The sequence below is a fragment of the Belonocnema kinseyi genome, chromosome 4 (genome assembly GCF_010883055.1).
Source record: "Belonocnema kinseyi isolate 2016_QV_RU_SX_M_011 chromosome 4, B_treatae_v1, whole genome shotgun sequence".
Taxonomy (NCBI): domain Eukaryota; kingdom Metazoa; phylum Arthropoda; class Insecta; order Hymenoptera; family Cynipidae; genus Belonocnema; species Belonocnema kinseyi.
In genome coordinates this window covers 57,347,686-57,361,263 of record NC_046660.1, presented here as the reverse complement: position 1 = coordinate 57,361,263, position 13,578 = coordinate 57,347,686, and the positions used below count along the sequence as shown (strand labels likewise).

The 13,578-nt window shown below is 21.3% G+C and overlaps 2 protein-coding genes across 3 annotated transcripts in view; one reads left to right on the top strand and one right to left on the bottom strand.

Moving 5' to 3' along the window:
• Positions 1-2,228, top strand: part of LOC117171389 (ADP-ribosylation factor-like protein 3) — a 16,826-nt gene extending 14,598 nt beyond the window's left edge. The window contains exon 4 of the mRNA XM_033358644.1: positions 1,354-2,228. Coding sequence (XP_033214535.1) covers positions 1,354-1,557 — 204 coding nt within the window. The 3' untranslated portion in view covers positions 1,558-2,228. The remainder of the gene's footprint in view (positions 1-1,353) is intronic.
• The window catches only part of LOC117171387, a 67,478-nt gene that overhangs the window by 33,848 nt on the left and 20,052 nt on the right, over positions 1-13,578 (bottom strand). The gene's annotated exons all lie outside the window — the stretch shown is intronic.

Below are 13,578 nucleotides of genomic sequence, written 5' to 3'. Positions count from 1 at the left end.
AGGAAATTCGGGATTATTTTTGAATTGGAAAAAGGTCATTTTGTTTGTTTTCAAGATTTTTGTCGAGTTGGAAGGAAGGACATTTTTGTTTTAATTTTTTTTCTGAATCGGAAGAATGTACTTTTTTTTTACCATTTTTATTGAGTTGGAAGGAAGGAAATTTTGATCTTAAATTTTTCCAGAATTGGAAAAGGCGCCTTTTGTTTTTGTCAAGGTTTTTCTTCAGTTAGAAGGGAGAAAATGTTTTCATTTTTCCTGAAGGAGAAAAGGGAACCTTTCTCAAGATTTTTTTTTAGTTTGATGGATCGACGTTTTTAATTTTTTTTTAAATTATTTATTTTATTTTATTATTTTTTTTTTGAAGTAAAAGAGGGACATTTTTTTATTTTCAAGATTATTTATCAAGTTGAAAGGGATGAAGTTTTGGTTATCATTTTTTTTTTTAATTGAAAGAGGAGCATTTTTTGTTTTTAAGAGTTTTATGGAGTTGCAAGGGAGGAAATTAAGAAAAAAATTCTGAATTGGAAGAGGGACATTTTTTAAAAACATTTTTATCAAATTGAAAGAGAAGACATTTTTTTTCAATTTAATCTGAATTGAAAGAGGTCCTTCTTATTTGTATAATGTTTGAGGAGTTGGAAGAAGGAAATTTGGGATTATTTTTGAATTGGAAATAGGTCATTTTGTTTGTTTTCAAGATTTTTGTCGAGTTGGAAGGAAGGACATTTTTGTTTTAATTTTTTTTCTGAATCGGAAGAATGTAATTTTTTTTTTACCATTTTTATTGAGTTGGAAGGAAGGAAATTCTGATTAAAAATTTTTTTTGAATGGGAAAAAGCGCATTTCCAGTTAGGAGGGAGAACATTTTGGTTTCATTTTTTTTTAATGGGAAAAATGAACTTTTTTAAAGATTTTTTTTGAGTTTGAAGGGTCGAAGTTTTTAATTTTTTCAATTTAATTTTTGTTTTTGTTTGAAGTAAAAGAGGGACATTTTTTTATTTTTAAGATTTTTATCGAATTGGAAGATATTAAATTTTGGTTTCTAATTATTTTTCTCAATTGCCAGATTTTTTATTTTTTAAATTTTTATTGAATTGTTGCAGGGGCAAATTTGGTATTTTTAGTATTTATATGAATTCGGAAACTTTCAATTTTTAATTTCGTTTAACCGGAAATGATTAAATTGTTTAATTAATAAGATTTTTTTAATTAAAAACTGATGTTTGCGCTTCAATTTCGAAAGTTTAAAATTCAAAATAGTTCGAGTTTGAATGCTTTAATTTGTGTTTCAATTTCGATTACTAAAAATCGAAAAATTGTCAGTTTTAAGAGTTCGAAATTTGTAATTTCTAGGATGCTCCTAACGCCCTCAGGCCCGAGGAAGTTAAAGAAGCTTTAGATCTTCTCAGCATTTCTCCACACAAGCATAAAGTTGAGGTAATTGCTTGTCAGACTCGACCCTTGCCTCATTTTCCACCAGGTACAAAAGAATATACCTGGCATCATCCTTCGGTCGCCATTGTCGAGAAAAAAATCTTCGCCATGGCAACCTCTTAAGTATTTCTAAACCAATTTCCTATAATCGCATGCATATATTTAATGAAAAAAAAAAAAGAAAGAAAACGAAAAAAAAAAACTAGGTTCTACAATCTGTGCGAATAGCACTTTATTTTTTTATTAGCTATACAACAATTTTCATAAGTGTGTGTTAAAATGTAGAGGTAATCAGGGAAATTTGTTCAACGATTTATAAGTGGAATTCTAGATGTGTATCGTTCGCAATGCACGAACTCAAAATTGCGTCTGTTAGTTTTAATAGCATTAGAAAAATGTGTCGCAAAAATCAAAATGTGCAACAAAAAAAAACCTATGAAAATGTTAAACAAATTATGAGCTTAAGTACGCCAAATTGTTTTTGTGAAGTAAATTTTCCATATTTGATTTTTTCCATATTTATTTCAATATTTATTCGTTTTTTTTTCATATTTAATTTATTTATTTTATTTTGAAATAATTTTTTGCAGACATATCATGAAAATTTGGGAAATAGTTATAATGCCGAAAGTTGAGGGCATAAAAATGAAAATTTAAGACAGAACTTACTTCACAGATTCATTTCCGTTCTGTGATAATATCTTTGTTATCTTTTCAGACACTATTTTATCAACTTTGCTCTACTAATGTCAATGCTAACTTAACAATAATAATAATCAATTTGTTTCCCTTCAAAATAACGAGACTATAATTATTTCTGCCTTTCTTGCACCTACGAATTTCAACGAGAAAAACATATTTTTAACTGTGAAAATAAATTTTCAACGAAAAATATAATAGATTTTTTATTATTTCAATGAAAAAAGCGAAAGAGATCATTTGCACCTACGTAAGTATTTTTTGCTTTGTTTTTTAAACAAATATAGTTGAATTTTTAAACCAGAAAGATAAATATGCATCTATGAGGATTAATTTTCTCTAAAAAATACGACTTTTTCAAAAAACACATAAATTTTTTATCAAATAATGTGATTTTCCACTAAAAAAATAACAATTTTCAACTAGAAATGGAATAATTTAATATTTTATTAAATAATCATTTTAAAAAAAAACGAATTTTCAACAAAATAGTGGATTTTTAATCAAATAGTTTGTATCCCAATTAAAAAATATCAATTTTTAATTTAAAAAAATAAGAAAGAGAGATGAATTTTCTTCAGAAATAAGGAATCTCTTCAACAAAACAATTGCATTTTTAATAAATTGGTTGAATTTTTTAAACAAATAATTTGAATTTACCCTAAAAAAAGATCAATTTTCAACAAAAAATACGAATTTTCAACAAAAAATGGAAGTAGCGAAATGTTTAATTAAACAGATTATTTTTCAAATAAAAAAATTGAATTTTTCAGTCGTATAATTGTTTTTTCCACTGAAAATGATCACTTTTCAACCAAAAATAGAATAATTTAATGTTCAGTTAAAAAGATTAATTTTAATCAAAAATATCAATTTGGCACAAAATAGTGAATTTTTCAATTAAAAATAGAATAATGTCATTATCAGTTCAAAAAACACAATAATTTTCAAATAAAAAAAAATGAATTTTTCAAAAAAAAATTAAAATGATCAATATTTACAACAAAAAAATGAATTTTCAAGAAAATAGTTCATTTTTTCCACGAAAGTGAATTTTTTTAAACCAGCAAGATAAATATGCATCTATGAAGATTAATTTTCTCTAAAAAATACGACTTTTTCACAAAACACATAAATTTTTAATCAAATAATGTGATTTTCCCCTAAAAAAATAACAATTTTCAACTAGAAATGGAGTAATTTATTATTTAATTAAATAGATTATTATTTAGAAAAAACGAATTTTTAACAAAATAGTGGATTTTCAGTCAAATAGTTTGTATCCTAATTAAAAAATATAAATTTTCAATAAAAAAATAAGAAAGAAAGATGAATTTTCTACAGAAATAAGGAATTTCTTCAACAAAACAATTGCATTTTTAATAAACTAGTTGAATTTTTTAATCAAATAATTTGAATTTCCACTAAAAAAAGATCAATTTTCAATAAAATAATGAATTTCTCAATAGCAGAGATGAATTTTCCACTAAAAAATATAAATTTCCAACAAAAAATAAAAGGAATGAAATGTTTAGATAAACAGATTGATTTTCAAATAAAAAAGTAATATTAAATAAAATTTTGAATTTTCCAACCAAATAATTTGATTTTCCACTTTAAAAAAATTAATTTTCAACAAAAAATACGAATTTTAAACAAAAAATAGAAGTAACGAAATGTTTAATTAACCAGATTATTTTTCAAATAAAAAAATTGAATTTTTCAATCGTATAATTGTTTTTTCCACTGAAAATGCTCAATTTTCAATCAAAAATGGAATAGTTTAATGTTCAGTTAAACAAATTAATTTTTAATCAAAAAATATAAATTTTCAACAAAATAGTGCATTTTTCCACTAAAAAATATCACTTTGCAACCAAAAATAGAATAATTTAATGTTCAGTTAAAAAGATTAATTTTAATCAATAATATCAATTTTCCACAAAATAGTGAATTTTTTAATTAAAAATAAAATAATGTCATTATCAGTTCAAAAAACACATATATAGTTAATTTGTAACCAAACAGTTAAATTTTCAAAAAAGATGTTTAATTTTCTACGAAAAAAGAAAACTTTTGCACATATAAGCATTGGAAAAATGAACTGGTTTTTTAAATTTATTTCATCTAGTTTGAAATTTTTTTCAGATATACGAAAATTTGGGGAATATAGTTTTAAATCTAGTTATATGCGGAAGTTGAGGGCAGGAAAATGGAAATTTAAAAAAGAATTTTTTTTTAAATTGCTTTAACTTTTTAACAAATATAGTTGAATTTTTAAACCAGAAAGATAAATTTGCAACTATGAAGATTAATTTTCAACCAGAAATGGAATAATTTTATATTTAATTAAATAAATTATTACTTTAAAAAAAACGAATTTTCAACAAAATAGTGGATTCTCAATCAGAGACAAATTTTTTAATCGTAATTATGAATCTTAAAAATAAAATGAATTTTGAATAAAGTAGTTAAACTTTCAATCACGTATAGTTTAATTTTTAATTAACAAGATTCATTTTCTACTAAAAAAAACGAATATTTTTAAAAATTCATGAAATTTCAATTAATTATTTAAATTTTCAACATAAAAACGATCCGTTTGCAGTTAAAACCAAATATATGATTTTGCAACCAAATAGTTTGTATCCCAATTAAAAAATATCCATTTTCAATAAAAAAATAAGAAAAAGATGAATTTATAAAAAAAAGAGATGAATTTTTCACTAAAAAATATCAATTTCCAACAAAAAAGAAAAGTTATAAAATTTTCAGTTGAACAGATTAATTTCTAAACAAAAAAATAATAAATAAAATATTGAATTTTTCAAACAAATAATTTGATTTTCCGCAAAAAAAATCAAATTTCAACAAAAAGTAGAAGTAACGAAATATTTAGTTAAACAGATTAATTTTCAAATTAAAAAATGAATTTTTGCATGGTATAATTGGGCTTTCCACTAAAAGTGATCAATTTTCAACAAAAAAGGAAATAATTTAATGTTCAGTTAAACAGATTAATTTTTAATCAAAAATATCAATTTTCCACAAAATAATGAACTTTTCAATTAAAAATAGATTAATTTCATTTTCAGTTCAAAAAACACAATAATTTTCAAATAAAAAACAATAATTAAAACAGTGCATTTTTTAACAAAATATTTTAATTTTTCACTACAAAATTATCAAATTCGAACCAACAAATACCTCCGATTTTTCAACCAAAAAGTGAATTTTTAACCCAGAAATTAAAACGGTTAATATTTATATATAAAAAAAACGAATTTTCAAGAAAGCAGTGAATTTTTTCAATGAAATTGAAAATTTTTAAAATGAATTGAATATTTAATAAAAAATAGTTCAATTTCAAACCAAATATATTTGAATTTGCAACCAAAACGATTATTTTTTAATTTTCATTGGGAAAAAAATGAATTATTAATCAAATAGTGAATTTTTCAACCAGAAATTGAAATGATTAATCTTCAAAAAAATGGAATTTTAAAGAAAATAGTTAATTTTTTCAATGAAATTGAATTTTTTTAAATAAATTGAATATTTAATAAAAAATAGTTCAATTTCAAACCAAATATATTTGAATTTGCAACCAAAACGACTATTTTTTAATGTTCATTTGAAAAAAGATGAATTATTAATCAGATAGTGAATTTTTCAACCAAAGATATGAACTTTCGACTGAAATGATTAATTTTCAACAAGAAATACATAATTTTTCAAGTAATTACTTGAATTTTCAACTAAAAAACCTTTATTTTCTATCAAAAAAACGACTTTTCAACATAATAAATCGTTTGTCAACTAAATAGTTTAATTTTACACTCAAAAATATCAATTTTCATTTTAAAAAATGTTCAGTTTTGGTTAAAAATTAGGATTTTTAACTAAAAATTAAAATATTCTACTTTTTGTTTAAAAATTATATTTTTTTAGTGGAAAATCCATCTGTTTTAGTAGAAAATGAATCTTCTTGGTCAAGAATTAAACTACGTGGTAACAAATTTAACTATTTAGTTGAAAAAAATTGTCTTTTTTGTTTGAAAATCAAACAGATTTATTTTTTTTTTTTAATACGAAATTTAAAAATTTGTATACCGAGAACAGTTTAATTCTTGACCAAGAAGATTAATTTTCTGCCAAAAAAGACAGCTTTATCAGAAGAATATTAATTTTTAATCAAAATGATGAGTTTTCATTAAATATTTAAATAAATCAAGAGTAGTTTAATTTTGAACTAAAAATATTAAATTTTAACTAAATAAACCGATTTCAACCAAATATTTTGATTTTACCATAAAAAATATCAATTTTCATCGAAAAAAGAAGTAATAAATTGTTTAGTTTTGGTTCTAAATTAAGATTTTCAACTAAAAATATAAAATATTCGACATTTTTTTTTAATTTTCCACTAAAAAGGTCATTTTTGAATTAAAAAAAAAAACGAATATTTTAAATTTAGTTTAAAATCTCCATTTTGAACCAAACAAAAAAAAAGGAAGAATTTTCAACAAAATAATCAATTTTTCAACCAAATAGATAATTTTTCAAGATAAATTATATCGTCTTAAGAGAAAAGTTGAATTTTTATAAAAGAAGTTTAACGAAAAGATGAATCTTTTTTTTTGTTGATGCCAGAAAAATGGAAATTTTAAAACACATTTTATTAACATTACTCTAAAAAGAAAAGTAAAATTTAATTATCACCATTTTATCTTGAAAATAATTAGAGTAAAGTTTATATCTGCCTTAGTTATATTTGCATAAATAATCATATTTGCATGATTTTCAAAAATTACAAAACAAGCGTAAATAAAAATCTATTTTTCTTAATTTCTCATAAAAATGTTAAGCTTTTCAATGAAATATAGTTAAATTTGATACCAAAAATATTAATTTTTTACCGAAGAAGAAAACTTTTGCACTAAAAAATATAAATTCGACAAAAAAAAACGAATTTTAATTCTATATTTAAATATTTTTATAAATTTTATTATTTTTATTAATTTTTAGCAAATTACATGAATTTTTAAGTACAAAATATAATTTTTTTACCAAAAATGGAATAGTTTAATTTTCAGTTGAAAATATTAATTTTGCAATAAAAAAAGAAACAATTTTTTTTTAAATAATTAATTTTTCAACCAAAGAGATGAATTTTCAACCAAATAGTTTGATTTTCTACTCACAAATATTAATTTAATTTTTTAAAAAGGAATGAAATGTTCAGTTAAACAGAAAGATTTTCAAACAAATAAAAAACGAATTTTTAACTAAATATTTGAATTTGTAACCAATTATAGTTTCATTTTCAACCAAGAAAATGAATTTTCTACTAAAAAGAAAAACTTTCCAACCAAAAATTTGAATTTTTTTCCAGAATAGTTTAATTTTTAATTATAAAGATTAATTTTTAGCAAAATACTTTCAACAAATTACTTGAAATTTCAACTAAAAAATATAAACAAATTTTCCAACCAAAGAAATTTTTTAACCTAAATTAAAAATTTCTCCACAAAAATTAATTTTTAACAAAATAGTTATACTTTTAATCAAGTATATTTTCGTATTATAGACAAAGAAGATTTATTTCCTACTAGAACAGATAAATTTTCCACTAAAAAATACAATTTTTTAATAAAAAAATCAAATATTTCTTTTTTTTTCGTTAAAAATCTTTAAGTTTGTGCAAAAAAAAATCCAACAGCTTTGAGAAAAACATTGAATTTTCAATAAATTTTTGTTAAATTTTCAAAGAAGACCTGAATTTTCTATGAGAAAAGACGACTTTTCAAATAAATAAATCATTTTTCAACCAGTTTAATTTTACACTGTTTTAGTAGAAAATTAATCTGTAGCTTTAAGAAAAAATTTTAATTTTGAATAAATTAGTTATATTTTCTACCAGAAGAACTGACTTTTCAACTAAATGAATCGATTTCAACGAAATATTTTGATTTTACAATAAAAAATATCAATTTTCATTTAAAAAAATTTAAAGTTCAAACTAAAGCGATATTTTTTTAGAAAGAATTTTTAACAAAACAGTGCAATTTTAAACCAAATATATGAATTTTCAACTGTAATTATTAATCTTCAACAAAAAAATCAAATTTTAAACCAATAGTTTAACTTTTAATCAATTATAGTTTAATTTAAAACCGAGGAGATTAATTTTCTACTGAAACAGGTTAATTTTCAACTAAAAAAAAATTTTAATCAGAAGCGCAAGAGTTTAATTTTTAGTTAAAAAGATTAATTTTGAATAAGAAAAAAAAAGAATTTTCAACAGAATAATTTATTTTTTAACCAACAAGTTAAATTTCCAATTAAAATAGTTACTTTACAAAAAAAATTGAATATTTAATATAGTAGTTCAATTTTCAACCAAAAATAGTTAAATTTGGAACAAACAAGATTAATTTTCCAATGAAAAAGAAAACTCTTGCACTTTTCAACCAAAGATAAGAATTTTTAACTGAATTAAATAATAAACAAGAAACTCAATATTTAATAAAGCGTTTCAACCGAATATAGTTAAATTTTTCACCAAAAAAGACAGCTTTTCCACTGAAAAATATAAATTTTCAATCAATTTTCAATTTTTCATTAAATATTTAAATCAATTAGGTACAGTTTAATTTTGAACCAAAAAAGATGAATTTTTTAACAAAATAGGGAATTTTTCAATCAACAAGATGAATTTTCAACTGAAGTTCAACAAAAAATTGATTTTTAATAAAATAAATAAAATTTTGATCAATTATAGTTTAATTTTCAACCAAGGAGATTAATTTTCTACTAGAATGGAGTTCAATTCTCGGTTAAAAAGATTAATTTTAAAGAAAAAAAATTTTTTGAACGAAATAATTTATTTTTTAAGCAACGAATTAAATTTCCAAGTAAAATAGTGACTTTAAAAAAAATCAATTGAATATTTAATATTGTAGTTCAATTTTCAACCAAATATAGTTGAATTTGCAACAAACAAAATTAATTTTCCACTAAAAAAATAAAATTATGACTAAAAAATATAAATTTTCAACAAAAAAATACCATTTTTTAACAAAATAGTTCTTTTTTCAACCAAGAATATGAAATTTCAACGAAAATTATAAATATTCAATAACAAATTTCATATTTAATAAAGTAGTATGGTTAAATTTTCTACCAAAAGGTAAATTTTCAACAATGAAGACAAAATTCTTTACCAAAAAAGGCAATTGTTCCAATAAAAAATATCAATTTTCATCCAAAAAAGAAGTAATAAATTGTTCAATTTTGGTTCAAAATTAAAATTTTTAATTAAAAATTGCAATATTCGACTTTTTGTTGAATTTTCCACTAAAAAAGATCATTTTTGAATTCAAAAATCAAATATTTCAATTTTTAGTTAAAATCTTAATTTAAAAAAAAAAATAGAATTTTTAACAAAATAATTTTCTACAAAAAAAAACAGGTTTATGAAAAGAAAATTAATTTTCAAATAAATAAAAAATTGTATTTTTCTATCGTATAATTGGGATTTACACTAAAAAGGATTAATTTTCGACAAAAAAGAAAATAATTTAATCTTCAGCTAAACAGATTAACTTTTAATCAAAAATATAAATTTTCAACAAAATAGTGAATTTTTCCACTAAAAAATATCACTTTTCAACCAAAAATCGAATAATTTAATGTTGAGTTGAAAAGATTAATTTTAATCAAAAATATAAATTTTCCACAGAAAAGTGAATTTTTTAATTCAAAATAGAATAATTTCATTTTCAGTTCAAAAAACACAATAATTTTCAAATAAGAAAAAGTGAATTTTTCAAGAAAATGTTTTTATTTTTCACTTCACAACGATTAAATTGAAACCAACAAATACGATTTTTCAAGAAAATAGTGAATTTTTCAACCAAAAATTAAAATGATTAATATTTTAAAAAAAAAGGAAAAATGTAAATTATCAACCAAGAAGATTAATTTTCTACCAAAAGACAGCTTTCTCATAAAAAAAATTAAAATTTTCAACAAGAAATACAAATTTTCATTAAATATTTGAGTCAATCCAGAATAGTTTAATTTTGAACCAAAAAGATAAATTTTCAATCAATTACTTGAATTTTCAACTGATAAATATACATTTTTTACGAAAAATGAAATAGTTGAATTTTCAGTTGAAAAGATTAATTTTTTAATGAAAAAAAAATTATCTAAAAAAGAAGTAATAAATTGTTCAGTTTTGGTTCAAAATTAAGATTTTTAACTAAAAATTTAAATATTGGACATTTTTTTTTAATTTTCTACTAAAAAGATCATTTTTTAATTTAAAAAATCGAATAATTCAATTTTTAGTTGAAAATCTTAATTTTAAATTAAACAATAAAGAAGAATTTTCAACAAATACTATTTGATCAACATTACTCTAAAAATATAAATACAATTGTAAAAATTTCTCTGCGCAATTAATAAGAGTAAAGTTTATTTTTGCCTTCGTTATATTTACATAAATAATCATATTTGCATGATTTTTAAAAATTACAAAAAAAGCGCCCATAAAAAATAAACATCCATTTTTCTTAATTTTTCAAAACAATTTTAAACTTTTCAATCAATTATAGTTTAATTTTCAAAAAAAAAAGTCATAAAATTTTCAGTTTAAAAATTAATTTTTAAACAAAAAAGTCTTAGTTTTTGAACCAAAGAGATGAATTTTGAACTGAAATGATGAATTTTCAACAAAAAAATCAATTTTTAACAAAATACTTAATTCTTTAATTAATTTTAGTTTAATTTTTAACCGAAAAGATTAAATTTTCTACTAAAAAGGTGAATTTTCCACTAAAAAATATAATTTTTTCACAAAAGGAAAAAAGAGAAAAAAGAATACTCAACAAAATAATTAATTTTTCAAACAAATATGCAAACTTATTTCATATTCTTATTGAATATGCAATAAGAAATTTCATATTTGATGAAGTAGTATCGTTAAATTTTCTACCAGAAAAGTAAACTTTCAACCTTGAAGACAAAATTTTTTATCAAAAAAGGCAATTGTTCCACCAAAAATATAAATTTTTATCCAAAAAAAGAAGTAATGAATTGTTCAATTTTGGTTCAAAATTAAGATTTCTAACTAAAAATTCCACTAGTCGAATTTTTGTTGAATTTTCCACTAAAAGAGATCATTTTTGAATTTAAAAAAATCGAATATTTATATTTTTAGTTAAGTCTTAATTTTGAACCGAAAAAAATAGAATTTTCAACATAAATTATATAGTCTTCAGAAAAAAGTTGAATTTTTCTTAAATAAGTTCTTTTTTTTTATGCCAGAAAAATGGAAATTTTAAAACCCTATTTTATCAACATTACTCTAAAAATAAAAATAAAAATTTTAATTATAATCAATTTCTCTGCGAAATTAATAAGAGTAAAGTTTATTTTTGCCTTAGTTATATTTACATAAATAATCATATCTGCATGATTTTTAAAAATTAAAAAAAGAAGTGTCAATAAAAAAGAAACATCTAACTCGTATTTACCCTCGAAAATTCAGTCGCTTTCTTCCAAATCCAAAAATAGTTTAATTTTGTACAAAAAATGTGAATTATCAGCCAAGAAGATTAATTTTCTAACAAAAGAGACAACTTCCTCATGAAAAAAATATAAATTTTCAACCAAAAAGACGTATTTTCATTAACAATTTCTTTCAATCCAGAATAGTTTAGTTTCAAATTAAAAAGATTAATTTTCAGAAAAATTCATGAATTTTCAACTAAAAAATATCAATTTTCTAGCAAAAATCGAATAGTTGAATTTTTAGTTGAAAAAATTAATTTCGCATCGTAGAGCAGAACAATTTTCAAAAAAATAATTAATTTTTCAACCAAAGAGATGAATTTTCAACATAAATTAAGTAGCTTTGTAAGCTAAATTCAATTTTCAATAAATTAGTTAAATTTTCAACCAAGACCCTAATTTTCTACCAGAAAATATGACTTTTCAATTAAATAAATCGATTTTTAATCAAATAGTTTAATTTAACACTAAAAAATATCAGTTTTCAACTAAAAATGATCGTTTTCGTGGAAAACTCATCTGTTTTAGTAGAAAATGAATCTTCTTGGTCAAGAATTAAACTACAATTGGTAACAAAATTAACTAGTTAGTTAAAAAAATTGTATTTTTTGTTTGAAAATCGAACAGATTTGTTTGAAAAAAATACGAATTTTTAAATAAATAGAAAAATTTTTTTACCAAGCGCAGTTTAATTCTTGACCAAGAATATTAATTTTCTACCAAAAAAGACAGCTTTATCAAAAGAAAATTAATTTTCAAATTAAAACAAAAAATTAATTTTTCTATCGTATAATTAAGTTTTCCACTAAAAAAAATCAATTTTCGACAAAAAATGAGATAATTTAATCTTCAGTTAAACAGATTAATTTTTAATCCAAAATATAAACTTTCAACAAACTAGTGAATTTTTCAATTAAAAATAGAATGATTTCATTTTCAGTTCAAAAAACACAATAATTTTCAAATAAAAAAAAAAGAATAAAAAAAGTGCATTTTTCAATAAAATATTTTTATTTTTCACTACAAAACGATCAGACTTGAACCAACAAATACGATTTTTCAACCAAAAATTGAAATTCTTAATATTTTAAAAAACGCATTTTCAAGAAAACAGTTAATTTTTTCAATGAAATTGAATTTTTTTAAATAAATTAAATATTTAATAAAAAATAGTTCAATTTCAAACCAAATATAATTGAATTATATGTATGTGTGTATATGAATATGTGTGCATACTTTTTCTTTCTGGTCGCGACGCCTACAATGAAATTTGTTGTTAATGGTTCTTTTTTTTGTCAAAAATTATACTACCTGGCTCAAAACTGAATCATTTTCTTCAAAATTCGACAATTCTGTCAAAATTCATCCTTCTCGTTTAAAAATTCTTTTTGTTCGGTGGAAAATTCAATTTTTTTTTTAATTGGGGGTACAAATGTATGATTGAAAACTGATCTGTCTTAGTTGCTTGACATTTTCTTCTCAAGTGAAAGTCTATCTATAATGTTGAAAATTCAACTGTTTTATCGAAAATACCTGTTTTTGGCTGTGATTCGGATATGAATATTTCTTGAAAATGAGTCTTTTTGGTCTTTTTTTCTATTCTTTTTCTGGATCTACATTTTATATTTCTCCAATTCTGCACATTTGGAATTGAAATTTTCTTGACTTTCAATATATATATATATATATATGTGTGTGTGTGTGTGTGTGTATTTATGGGTTTTCTAAGAATCTTAAACAGGACGATTTTTTAACGACTGGCGGATACGACGCAGTCGCAAGTCGACCCCTACATTATCTTGTCTTTTACTTAACAGTCCCGTAGCAAATTTGAAAGAGAGCGGTCTCTTATATACTCGGTTG